This window comes from Lampris incognitus, chromosome 3 (assembly GCF_029633865.1).
Source record: "Lampris incognitus isolate fLamInc1 chromosome 3, fLamInc1.hap2, whole genome shotgun sequence".
Classification (NCBI taxonomy): Eukaryota; Metazoa; Chordata; class Actinopteri; order Lampriformes; family Lampridae; genus Lampris; species Lampris incognitus.
Window position 1 is genome coordinate 89,115,767 of NC_079213.1, and position 14,340 is coordinate 89,130,106.

Consider the following 14,340-nt stretch of genomic DNA (forward strand, 5'->3'; position numbering starts at 1 on the left):
TGTGTGTATATGTATGTATATGTATATGTATGTATATATATATACACTACCGTTCAAAAGTTTGGGATCACCCAAACAATTTCGTGTTTTCCATGAAAAGTCACACTTATTCACCACCATATGTTGTGAAATGAATAGAAAATAGAGTCAAGACATTGACAAGGTTAGAAATAATGATTTGTATTTGAAATAAGATTTTTTTTACATCAAACTTTGCTTTCGTCAAAGAATCCTCCATTTGCAGCAATTACAGCATTGCAGACCTTTGGCATTCTAGCTTTTAATTTGTTGAGGTAATCTGGAGAAATTGCACCCCACGCTTCCAGAAGCAGCTCCCACAAGTTGGATTGGTTGGATGGGCACTTCTTTGAGCAGATTGAGTTTCTGGAGCATCACATTTGTGGGGTCAATTAAATGCTCAAAATGGCCAGAAAAAGAGAACTTTCATCTGAAACTCGACAGTCTATTCTTGTTCTTAGAAATGAAGGCTATTCCATGCGAGAAATTGCTAAGAAATTGAAGATTTCCTACACCGGTGTGTACTACTCCCTTCAGAGGACAGCACAAACAGGCTCTAACAGGTACTATTTAATGAAGATGCCAGTTGGGGACCTGTGAGGCGTCTGTTTCTCAAACTAGAGACTCTAATGTACTTATCTTCTTGCTCAGTTGTGCAACGCGGCCTCCCACTTCTTTTTCTACTCTGGTTAGAGCCTGTTTGTGCTGTCCTCTGAAGGGAGTAGTACACACCGGTGTAGGAAATCTTCAATTTCTTAGCAATTTCTCGCATGGAATAGCCTTCATTTCTAAGAACAAGAATAGACTGTCGAGTTTCAGATGAAAGTTCTCTTTTTCTGGCCATTTTGAGCGCTTAATTGACCCCACAAATGTGTTGCTCCAGAAACTCAATCTGCTCAAAGAAGTGCCCATCCAACCAATCCAACTTGTGGGAGCTGCTTCTGGAAGCGTGGGGTGCAATTTCTCCAGATTACCTCAACAAATTAACAGCTAGAATGCCAAAGGTCTGCAATGCTGTAATTGCTGCAAATGGAGGATTCTTTGACGAAAGCAAAGTTTGATGTAAAAAAAATCTTATTTCAAATACAAATCATTATTTCTAACCTTGTCAATGTCTTGACTCTATTTTCTATTCATTTCACAACATATGGTGGTGAATAAGTGTGACTTTTCATGGAAAACACAAAATTGTTTGGGTGATCCCAAACTTTTGAACGGTAGTGTATATATATATATATATATATATATATATATATATATATATATATATATATATATATATATATATATATATATATATATATATTGTTTTTTCCCCCCGAAACCATCAATGGTGTTGATAGAAGTGCTCAACTAATGAGGAGCGGAATATCAATACAGATGCAGGAAAAAAAAAGTTTTAATACATAGCAGCACAAGCCTGTTTCGTGCGTCGCGCACTCATCAGCTGCTAATAATCACCATTAGCAGCTGATGAGTGCATGATGCACGAAACAGGCTTGTGCTGCTATGTATTAAAACCTTTTTTCCTGCATCTGTATTGATATATATATATATATATATATATATATATATATAATCAATCATCAATAAATAGATGAATGCAACAATAAATAAAGAATGGAATATTATGTTAAATTGTCAGCTTTTATTTCACTGTTTATTGGTTTCACCATTTATTTGATATTTTCACTTTATATCTTCCATAGAGAAAAGGATTTTTTATAAATTGTTTTTCTTTGTTATTCATCTTTTTGTGACCTGTAATTTGTTGTTTTCTGTCCCAGTTAATTTTCTATGGTTTTATTTATTCATGTTTTTGAATATGTACCCAATTATTAAACACTATCAAAATAAACAGCAAAAATAGCATTGTGTAACTGTTTTGCAACTTTTCTACACAGTAGTAGTAGTAGTAGTAACAGTAGTAACAGCAGCAGCTGTAGTGGTAGTAGTAATATGATTATTATGGGTGTTGTAAATAATACTGCTATTGTCATTTACAGTACTTTTACTCATCTATGTCTTTCACTTCTGCAGAAGGACCTCCTTGCCTCCTTTGATGATGGCGACCACAAGGTTTTCTTTGACTTGTGGACAGAGAACATTCCTTTTGAGGTCAAGGACACTGAGCCACAGGCTCAGAGACTGGAGTTCTACCTTCACATCCACTTTGCCATCTACCCACTGAGGAACCACTTGGGCAGACATGTATGTTGACTGCTGTTACCTTTCAAAGTGACATTATGTAAAATAGTTTTGTGACTTGTCTTTTTACCATGCAAGCTATGTGATAAACTAAGACTTAATTTTCTAATATAAGCAGACTGCATTTTTTTGGTGTCTGCTCTAAAAACCTAGTACCAGTTATGGTACCATATCATGTCTTTTAATCAAGTGCTTGTGTAAGGTGCTATTCAGCATGTGTCCACTAAGGTGTGCTGCAGGGGCTGCTGAGGCATGTTTACACAGTATGCTGTCTGCTGCGCCTTTTGTTCAAACTAAATGATATCCAGTCATTGTCAGCCAACAGATGTCCTCATTCTACTATAAGAGCGCTTGTCCGTCTCTAATTCGATTTATGCAAAACACTTTGTCCTCAGTCGGGGCATATCTTTGTAAACTAGCAATAACCTCAGTTCAAGCAGTTTCGTTTCTTCTTTGGTTTTCTGTAAAAGTGGCAGGCCACTGTCACAGATAACAAACCAAGGTAACTGTGTCAATTTTTGACTTATCAGCAGCATGCCTGATTGATATAACGGTGAGCAAATAAATCAATGAGTGGGAAACACGGTCCTCTGCTATGCGGAGAAAAGAAAACCTTTGAATCTGTTTTTTAGGACCGGGTTGAATTTGAAGAAAGGATATCCCACTTCAAGCACTACCTGGAGACCCGGGGGGGAGCACTGAGCCAGACCACTGAGTTCCTGCCGTACTATGCCCTGCCCTTTGTGCCTAACCCCAACATCCACCCTTCCTTCAAAGACCTCTTCCAGGTGCTCAAGTAATGCTCCTCAGCACATTCACCATGACTTTACTATAATGGGAAGCTTTAAGTCTGAAAATATGTTGACCGTGTTGCTACCACATCAGCTGTAACAGAGGTCATTGGCAGTCATTGCTGTTTGGGACAGTACAGCCCTATTTTGTAGGAGTACTGGCATGTCTGACAATAGTAATTCTAGGAATTTACCAATAACTACAGAGTAAATAACTACCAGGAAGGAACCGGAGGGACAGGATAAATTCCTTGTTAACATTCACTTTTTAAACTGTACAAGTGCATAGCCTTTACTTTTAATGTACATAAGTGTAGTCATGGGTAGAATGACATTGGCAAAAATCACAAGAATTCTTTTGCTGAATATTGTAAGTTCAATATACATTTAAATAGAAGGGGACATGGCCATTTTTCTACATAACTTTGTGTTTTTCCAGTGCTTGACAAAACACAATTTGGGGTGAATAATACGTTTCTATTGGTATGAATTAACCCATAATGATTTTTTTTTACTGCGCAACTGACACACCACTCATTATAAACTGATGAAACTCTGGCGACTCCACATGTATTCGAGGAAGCATGTGGTGGTGGTCTGCAGCCCTCCCCGAATAAGCAGAGGGGGTGGAGCAGCGACCGGGACAGCTCGGAAGAGTGGGGTAATTGGCCGGGTGCAACAATTGGGGAGAAAAAGCGGGGGGAGGGGGATAAATAAATTGATGAAACTATAACTGCAGCCTCTGAAGTATGGACACATCAGTACTCATAATAAAATATGAACCAACATTTTCATTTTATTCTGCTCTTACACATATGACATGTGGCATATTGTTATCTAAGAGCACCACCTAAATCTACACAGCTGTATTTGCATACTAATTTTGCATACTGTGTATCTAGGATTCCTGGATACCAGAGTTGAAAGGGAAGTTGGAGCAGTTCCTGTCAGTGACACTGAAGCCACCCAACACACCAAGGCTGCTTACTTTATACGTATCCTTGACATTGGCTTACTCAGAGTTCAGTCTTTTTTTGATAATGGGAGAAGGTGGTAGGTTAAAGGAGAGACTAAATGACAGTTATCAGACCAAAGGACAAACAGTTAAAGGAAGCCAGAAGAAAGCCAAATGAGCTAGTGTGCACTCATCCCTTGATGAGTAAAGGCAAAAGTGGTGTGCTCCGGATGATGCATTTCCAAGGTGGTTTTAGCAACTGCTGTTGTGAGACATAATATTTTTGTTTCACACTGTCCACAATGGTGATATGTTAGAGGCTGCTATGCTAATGAAAGCACCATGGTGTATAAATCACTTGGAAGTATAGATGACTGGCAACAGTACCTCTGCTAAACAGTCCATAGGGAGAGACTGTCACAGATGAAATGCTGAGAACAACTTTTAACATTTCCATTGAACTGAGCCCTTGGCACGGGTGTCATTCTGCCAGATGGTAAAAAGATGCTGAGAGACTCAGTATTCATGTCACACAACTCTCACTGAGGTGGCTTAAAAAGTCTCAGTCTCATCTAGTAGCGGTTTTGTTGTCCCTTCTGGACAGTCACACACTCCAAATAATAAATTAGCAAGTGGGAGAAAAAAACGCGATCAAAAGTGAAACGACTCAGAATTTAAATCAGCCCATGTACAGACTGGCTCCTGTTTCCTCTTCTGGCTCAGGTACACTGTTAAATCTCAAATGAAAAAGCCTTTATCTGGGGGACTAAAGGGAATGTTGACATTCACACTGTTCCCAAATCTTTCACTTTGTTGTAAAAACACCCTGTCTGTGGGTTTTTTTTTTTTAATGGGTTGCTATGTCCAGGCATGGCAACACCCAGTTTCACCCCCTGGCACCCTAAATCCTTCACAGTTAAAGGGGAAGTGTTAAATGCATAGGGATTGCATCAAGACAATTGATGCCATTTATTGAAAACTAAGTGACTCAAGCTTTCAGCTTTTCTTGATCAAATTTCATTCATCTTGCATTAAATTATATCCTCACTGTCTGTCCATCATAGTTTTCACATTAACAATTTTGGTTAACTGGAAAGTTTCTTATAGGTGACTGATTTGCACAATTATGCATATCTAATGCTCAGTTTTATAGTCAAAATAAGTTAAACATATTTTCTGAGATTGTTTTCCACTTACAAATGAGAGAATACATGCTAGAATACCTCTTTAGATCCACTGTTAATCAAAACCTGCAATTGTACTGTGATGGCAAATGCTTAAACAAGCTAGGGATCACCACATTTTTTCATCCTTTATGGTCGTTTGTGACGCAGTGTACTATTTAAACAGTGAATCCTAAGCAAATATTTGATGCAATAAATATGGCCACCCCAAACTGATTTACCTCATACTGTATATTTATCTTATGTTCGGTAAAAATGTCTTAGCAGGATGCCAATCTCATCACTGCTCATCCATTGTATTCCACCCTGGATGAGAGCATCAGCTGAAAGCATAAAATGAAATGTTTGACTAAATCATATAGCGATCCATTGTATGACTGAGAGACAGTGGTTGTTTTTTTGATGTGCATTTTCTTTAACATGCACAACACAGAAGGACGGGGGGAGAAGTACCAAAGGTAACTGTCTCTGGTCAAGCCAGTGGTAAAAAGTGCATATTTTAAAGCACATTATGAAATCTCTTGAAATTTGTGATTTTAGTGGTTCATATGTATCTGTGTGTCTGTCTGAATATATTTTATGCACCTTTTTTAATTTGTTTGACTCTGCATATACACTCACTGGCCACTTTATTAGGTACACCTTGCTAGTACTGGGTTGGACCCCCTTTTGCCTTCAGAACTGCCTTAATCCTTCGTGGCATAGATTCAACAAGGTACTGGAAACATTCCTCAGAGAGTTTGGTCCATATTGACATGATAGCATCACGCAGTTGCTGCAGATTTGTCAGCTGCACATCCATGATGCGAATCTCCCGGTCCACCCCATCCCAAAGGTGCTCTATTGGATTGAGATCTGGTGACTGTGGAGGCCATTTGAGTACAGTGAACTCATTGTCATGTTCAAGAAACCAGTCTGAGATGATTCGAGCTTTATGACATGGCGCGTTATCCTGCTGGAAGTAGCCATCAGAAGATGGGAACACTGTGGTCATAAAGGGATGGACATGGTCAGCAACAATACTCAGGTAGCCTGTAGCGTTGACACGATGCTCAGTTGGTACTAAGGGGCCCAAAGTGTGCCAAGAAAATATCCCTCACACCATTACACCACCACCAGCAGCCTGAACCGTTGATACAAGGCAGGATGGATCCATGCTTTCATGTTGTTGACGCCAAATTCTGACCCTACCATCCGAATGTCGCAGCAGAAATCGAGACTCATCAGACCAGGCAACGTTTTTCCAATCTTCTATTGTCCAATTTTGGTGAGCCTGTGCGAATTGTAGCCTCAGTTTCCTGTTCTTAGCTGACAGGAGTGGCACCCGGTGTGGTCTTCTGCTGCTGTAGCCCATCTGCCTCAAGGTTCGATGTGTTGTGCATTCAGAGATGCTCTTCTGCATACCTCGGTTGTAATGAGTGGTTATTTGAGTTACTGTTGCCTTTCTATCAGCTCGAACCAGTCTGGCCATTCTCCTCTGACCTCTGGCATCAACAAGGCATTTTCGCCCACAGAACTGCCGCTCACTGGATATTTTCTCTTTTTCGGACCATTCTCTGTAAACCCTAGAGATGGTTGTGCGTGAAAATCCCAGTAGATCAGCAGTTTCTGAAATACTCAGACCAGCCCGTCTGGCACCAACAACCATGCCACGTTCAAAGTCACTTAAATCACCTTTCTTCCCCATTTTGATGCTCGGTTTGAACTGCAGCAGATCGTCTTGACCATGTCTACATGCCTAAATGCATTGAGTTGCTGCCATGTGATTGGCTGATTAGAAAGTTGCGTTAACGAGCAGTTGGACAGGTGTGCCTAATAAAGTGGCCGGTGAATGTATATGAATATATGTATATTTCACCCATCTGCGAGTACAGTATGTGTACACTTGCATCTGTTTGTATCTTTGTGCACATTGTCTACACAGAGGCCATACAGCAGCTGCAGCTGCAGCTGGCGGAGTCTGAGCGGCGGACAGCCAATTACATGAGGAGGTTCAACAAAATGCAGGCCGACTATCACAACCTGATAGGAGTCACCGCCGAGCTAGTGGACTCACTGGAGGCCACTGTCAGTGGAAAAATGGTAAAGCCAGCTGAATGTATACAAACAAGCTAGCGATGGGTGCTACCACAGAGACACAGATGTGCACTGATGTACACAATGACTTACAAATTATTTGTCCACAGAAACTCAACCTACAAACACTGACACAGAAAGATATTAGGTACACGTGCATATAACTATACATGGACTCATACCCGCAAAGACAGACACTCAAACTTATGACTGAAGGTCACACACAAGCAAAAGTAAGAGACACACACTTCCTAAAACAAAAGCCAGTGTGTGGCAGAGTGGGGTATGGTCACTATTGTCTCAATTTGGTGTAATTTACTCCAGACAGATTAAATCGCAGCTGCACACCTACAAAGTTGAACAAGAAAAAATAGACAGAGGAAGACATGGCAAGCTTTTTCTCTCAGCTCTTGTCTGAGTGTTTTAACTATTTTTAACTGTGGTGTTTTTATTTTTGTGATTTTGTTATTTTTTTCCCCCTTTTGCTCCCCAATTGTATCCGGCCAATTACCCCACTCTTCCAAGCCATCCCGGTCGCTGCTCCCCCCCCTCTGCCGATCTGGGGAGAGCTGCAGACTACCACATGCCTCCTCCGATACATGTGGAGTTGCCAGACACTTCTTTTCACCTGACAGTGAGGAGTTTCACAAGGGAGATGTAGCGCGTGGGAGGATCACACTATTCCCCCCCCGTTCCCTCTCCCCCCTGAACAGGCGCCCCAACCGACCAGAGGAGGTGCTAGTTCAGCGACCAGGACACATACCTACATCCGGCTTCCTACCCGCAGACACGACCAATTGTGTCAGTAGGGACACCCGACCAAGCCGGAGGTAACACAGGAATTTGAACCGGCGATCCCCGTGTTGATATACAATGTAATGGACTGCTATGCTACGCGGATGCCCCTCTATTTTTGTGATCTCATTAAATGGACAGTTGAGCCTTCAACTGCCATCTTTGCCTGTGTCTCTGTGCAGGAGCTGCCTTGTCACACAGTGTTATACAGTTTTGTAAAGATGTACATAGAGGGGTGTACACAAGTATTATCCCACACACTTACAAGAACAAAGTCCCTTTTTCTACATTTTATAAAACACATCCAAATGTTTGCATATGCTTGTGCACACACACTTATGTACTCTTGACAACCAGATGACATAGGCCTTTATCACGGACACTAAAATAGCAACCCTCCCCTAACCTCCCAGCAATCACACACTAACTAAAAGCTCAAGGGGCTTGCTGTTTTATTTATTTATTTTTATTTTTTTGTGTTTTTTTGGTAGATCTCCCCCGAGTACCTCCAGAGTGTGTGCGTTCGCTTCTTCGGCAACCAGATGAGGCAGAGTGTGGCACAGAGCGTTGACTTCACCCGGCCTGGCACCGTGAGTGAGAACACACAGCCCTCTCTTCTGTCTTCCCCCCCTTCTTTACATGCCACTGACAGAAGAACAACCCTTGAATTTCCCATGCAGCCTGATCAGGGCAAGATTCTCTTTCAAAACAGCCCTAGGAAATGTGCTGTGCCATATGCTGATAGAAGCCACACCCTTAAAAGTCATGGCAATAACACTTGGAAAGGGTTTGTGTCAGTGCACTAGTCCCATTGAAATAGTGTGTATAAGTCAGCATAAATTCCATGATTTCATTACCATCATAAGTTGAAAGGTTCTTGCTGTCCAAAAGAATCCCTTTGTTGGTTGTGCTGTTTACATTGTAGATTTAACTTAATATTTTACACACTGTGGACATATTAGTTTAGATTGATAAATCATACACAGAGCTGCTCAAATTAGCATAGGGCTATTACGAAACAGTTGTTCTCGGTCAAAGGTAAAAAACACCTTGGTACGGAGGGCTTGTGAAAGAGTTGCTGTGCCATTTTAGAGGTCACAATAGCTGTGGAACACCCTCGACTCAGGACAAATGTACTGTTCCTCCAGCCAAAAGACATCTTACAAATTGCCAGAGCTGAGAAGGGAAGATCCTTCCATCGACTACAATTGCTTTATACCAACTACCACTGTCATTTATGGAATGGAAAATAGCATTTGAATGATAGCTGCTCATCGGCCACTTCCAGCCCTGGTATTCAACATCTGTTGCCATGTGCCTCCAGATGGATAGTATTTGCTTGATATGAAAACCCACAGCTTGATGCATACATATATTCCAATTATGCTTCAAAAGTAAATTCTTTCAAACAGAAACCTCAGCAGCCAACCGCTACTGTCGGTGGCCTTCATCATGGTGCTAAAACTCGGGCTTGTGCAATGTGTTTTGCTTTTTTTTTTTTGTGACTTAATGTCCTCTGTCTTTGTGTTTGTTGGGTTTGTGATGCTCTGTCCTTAAAGGGATATTACTCTATGAGTCCCTATGATGACGGCTATGTAAGTTTCATACATTTTCAGCTTTACTTCCTGTCGTCCCCCCCTCACCCCTTTCTCATTCTCATACACACACACACACACACACACACACACACACATACACACACACACACACACACACACACACACACACACACACACACACACACACACACACACACACACACACACACACACACACAGTGTTCCAGTCCCTTCCCGTCTTGCTCGTGCCTTGCTCGTCTCTCCTTTTTGTCGTTTCCTCTTTCCTTTACCCTTTTTCCTTGTATCCCTCTTTTCAACACCTTTTCTTGGCCTGCCTTTGTACCTGCCCTATATCCCCTCCCATTCTCCTCCAGTTCTCATTAGATTGCCCTAGTTTAGTGGGATGTATGGCCTCGTTTATGATAAGAATGGCACCCATTGTCCGGCCACTTGTTTTGTCAAACAAGAGTATCCCTCCAAGGGCGTACCTCATCGTTAAACATTCACTTGTCCACAAACACTCAACTCATTGTCATCTGCTCAACTATATATTCCTTTTATGAGACAAGGATACCAGTATTCCTCCCCATCCTCTTCTATACCAAATTTACCTATTTTTTTCAAGACAGGCGAGAAGAGAAAGGTCGATATTTTTGACCTTTCTCCTCCCAACACCCAACTCTATGGGCTGATTAAAAAATCTTTTTTCCATGCTCAGGTTATCAAACAAGATAGGTGAAAATGGCCAATCTTTATTAAAAAAAAAAAGGCTTCTACAAACAATACCACATTATATAACCCCAGTTCTCAACATTCTCAATGGCAACACAATTAGGTCAGAACTTGAAATGAGAACCACATCACAAAATTGATTTTTTTTTCGGGATACAAGGTGGTGTGTTTACACAAAAATAGGTTATGAAAGAAAACATGCCAGAAAATGTAACTTTTTAATTCAAGAAAGCAAAACTTTCAGCACATCTCAAAATTCTCATTGTTTTTCATGTCAAGGTTCTGTTAATCAACAATTATGCATATACTGTTTAAATGTGTCAAAAGTCACGTCTGGAGTCAATACACCATGAACCATTTGAGATTTACATCACAGGCTTATATAATCTGGTCTCACAGTGTTCTGCTGAGAAGAAGGCATGAGAGAAATTATGAGAGAAATGCATGGATTATTTTTATTAGCAAAGAAATGAACTCTCACTCAAAAGACCATTAGACTCCGAGATCCTCCCCCAATCCCTTTTCTTAAATCTCAGGCCTACGGTCCTCAGACGTCAGGATCATGTTCATCCTCAGATAGAGAGCGACTGTTCTCCCCATCGTCACATAACACCTTAATTGAAGTGTAATTCTCAGACTTTTATTCTCCTCCTTATTATAAAGATGGCTTTCACAGATATTTTTCCAGCCATCCCTCTCCTCTTCTCCATGGGGAGAAATCAAAGCTCACACAGCCGGCCAGGGCAGACTGGGATTCACAGCAATCATATGAGACAACAACATCATCAACAATGGATGACTTTGAGTACTCCCCGCAGGCATGAACGCTTGCATAATAGATGGTGAAGATTAAAAAAAAAAAAAACACCCCTTACATAAACTATGCGTTTTAAGAGACCGCAGTTCAAGCTCTTTGTGTGAAACAGTGGCTAATTAAGCAATCCCCATAAAATGTTAAAAGTCTATATCCTTATCCATCTTCCTTTTGTAGCCTTTTATCCTTATTAAAGAGAACTTTTTTTTTTTAGGTTTTGCTGACACTCCTTGTGTCAGCTCAGCACCACCGTCCTTGTCCACCATCTTAAACACACCTGTGATTTAATCCCTGGTGGGGGAGTCACTCCAGGTCTTGGGCCCCAATGTCAAGTGTCACGAGTGAAACTTGTTCACCTGCCATTAATTCGCCCTTCAGGGCAACTGGAATGTTGTAGAAGAGGAAGGAATCCAGGGGCCACATGCATAAACGCACAGAAACCATGCATATGCCATTTCCCGCATATAAACTGGTATTTATAAAAACAGTATGTGCTGTGAGAAAGAGCGCATCTCATGCATTCTTTAGACCATGCGTACACATGTTTTTCTAGAGCGATCTGAGGGTGATGTGATGAGGTGGAGGCTAAATATAAGGTGAGCGACTGAATCTTTTAGTAAACCACTTTGTTTAGGTCGATAACCAGCTGCACTGATTGTGTGTGTGTGTGTGTGTGTGTGTGTGTGTGTGTGTGTGTGTGTGTGTGTGTGTGTGTGTGTGTGTGTGTGTGTGTGTGTGTGTGTTTTGCGTTTACACAAAGATTTGTAAAATGCCAATCAAAGGCACATTTATTAAGGTAACATTGCTTAATTACTTTTTCATGATTAACTTTATCATTCTTTTAATTTACATTAAGTCAGAGTCAACATTTAATTAGCCGTTAATATTCTTTTTATTTGGGCGTCTGGGTAGCATAGCGGTCTATTCCATTGTCTACCAACATGGGAATCTCTGGTCTGAATCCTCGTCTTGCCTCCGGCTTGGTCAGATGTCCCTACAGACACAATTGGCTATGTCTGTGGGTGGGAAGGCGGATGTGGGTATGTGTCCTGGTCGCTGCACTAGCACCTCCTCTGGTCCGTCGGTGCGCCTGTTCAGGGGGGAGGGGGAACTGGGGGGAATAATCTGGTCCTCCCACGCGCTACATGCCCCTGGTGAAACTCGATTTTTTTTTCTTTTTAAACTTCTGCAGGGGTCCTTTGCTCGAAACTTATGGAGTTGATGGTCTCTGTTACTTTATATATAATAATAATAATAATAATAATAAATTAAACTTACATCGATACCATTCTATGTTCTTTGTTTCTGTTTGTGATCCCAGAAGTGAGAACACCAAATAAAGCACTTTTTCTTTTTTCAGCTTTTCTGACAAGGGCCTCAATTTCAAAATCGGTGAAATTGCGCTTTTTCTTCACTGAGGTTATTTTCATTGCAATGCCTGATAACTTGTGGATGGATTAAGGGAGTGTCTACATCTGTTTATGGCTTATAGTGGGAGTGAAAATCAGGCTCGTGCATGCGCGTACAATTACACAATGACAGATATATGGAACAGAACCATGCATATGCATGGTCTTATAAATCTGATGAAAAGAATGCTTATTTGTATTTCTATCTTTGTGCATATACACAGTTTTTAGTCATGAATCTACACAGAGTTTTATGCATGTGGCCCCAGGAACTTTGGTTCTTCTCCTGCCTCCAACAGCAAAGCTAAAATGTGCCCAAAGCACATGATCCTTTCAGACAACATGGCTAAGTCCCCTAAACATTTACTTATGCTAGGCTTACCGCCGAGTCTTCAGATTGAATTTCAGAGCCCAACATCCCCTTTGAGGAATAAGACACACCATTAATTAGTTCATAAAACCTCCCTGTGCTAGAGCCCACTATTGGTAGAACCCCTCCTTTTCCCCTATTCCTACAAACACTAGAATTAGGCCTCCAAAACAAATATTTATAATTGAAGTCTTTATTGAAGTATTGATGCTAATTAAAAAAAAGAAAAAGAAAAGCTGTTGGCTCTTGCTCACTAACTGCTGCCCTCTTTCTGGTCAGTTATACTCATCAAATTGGAAGAGTCTACGTATCACTCATTGCATGGGCACTCATGTCAAATAGAGATTGTCAATGGATTCAGCATGTCCTTGAACTGCATGCATGAATACACGCATGCCCACACCACTAGTAAGTAGCAATTGCAATTGCTAACCTGGTTGCTGTAGATGGAAAAAAAAGTTCTTGGTAAGTAGGAGGACGAGATAATGGACAAATAAAAGCCTACCTGGTAAACATAATGCTACCCATATTATAATACAGTGTTTTAATTTTCTCTGTACTTTTAAAAGTTGCATAAAAGATGGTTGATTGGATGGTTTGTGGGTAAAATTTTAAATAAATATAACCACTAAAGTACTCCGCCCCGTTTTAATTTTTTCTTGCTCTCTCGGTCCCTCATATCCTCAGGCCTCCTCAATGCTACGAGTATCCATTGCACCACAGTAAGTTTTAACTTTGTAGCAGTTTGCGTGCTTAAATGAAAAATAGCCATTGTTGAGTGTCCGGGTGGCATAGCAATCTATTCCGTTGCCTACCAACACAGGGATTGCCAGTTCAAATCCCCGTGTTACCTCCGGCTTGGTCAGACGTCCCTACATACACAATTGGCTGTGTCTGTGGGTGGGAAGCTGGATGTGGGTATGTGTCCTGGTCACTGCACAAGCACCTCCTCTGGTCGGTCGGGGCACCTGTTTGGGGGGGAGGGGGAGCTGGGGGGAATAGCGTGAGCCTCCCATGCGCTATGTTCCCCTGGTGTAACTCCTCATTCTCAGGTGAAAAGAAGCGGCTGGTGACTCCACATGTATCTGAGGAAGCATGTGGTAGTCTGCAGCCCTCCCTGGATCAGCAGAGGAGATGGAGCAGTGAACAGAACAGCTTAGAAGAGTGGGGTATTTGGCCAAGTACCACTGGGGAGGGAAAAAGGGGAGAAAATCCACTACAACAAAAAAAATAGCCATCGTTCATCCTTGCTGTTGTACTAAATTCAAACATGGCTGAATCTGAGTCCTCTGCTAACCTCCAGGAGACCGAAGGAGGTGCCCCTGCTGCCATCTTTAGACTATGAGAAGCTTAAAAGGGACCTGGTAGGAGGCACTGACAGACTCCAATCGCTTCTGCTTCAGGCCCTGCGCTGGGTGAGGATCAGGAC

General features: G+C 41.5%; 1 protein-coding gene across 1 annotated transcript in view; it reads left to right on the forward strand.

Annotated features, from left to right (window-relative positions):
* The window catches only part of LOC130109880 (lisH domain-containing protein ARMC9), a 69,132-nt gene that overhangs the window by 1,173 nt on the left and 53,619 nt on the right, over positions 1 to 14,340 (forward strand). Inside the window, exons 3-11 of the mRNA XM_056276850.1 lie at positions 2,059 to 2,229; positions 2,859 to 3,014; positions 3,920 to 4,012; positions 5,590 to 5,614; positions 7,081 to 7,238; positions 8,519 to 8,617; positions 9,587 to 9,622; positions 13,599 to 13,633; positions 14,215 to 14,326. Coding sequence (XP_056132825.1) covers positions 2,059 to 2,229; positions 2,859 to 3,014; positions 3,920 to 4,012; positions 5,590 to 5,614; positions 7,081 to 7,238; positions 8,519 to 8,617; positions 9,587 to 9,622; positions 13,599 to 13,633; positions 14,215 to 14,326 — 885 coding nt within the window. The remainder of the gene's footprint in view (positions 1 to 2,058; positions 2,230 to 2,858; positions 3,015 to 3,919; positions 4,013 to 5,589; positions 5,615 to 7,080; positions 7,239 to 8,518; positions 8,618 to 9,586; positions 9,623 to 13,598; positions 13,634 to 14,214; positions 14,327 to 14,340) is intronic.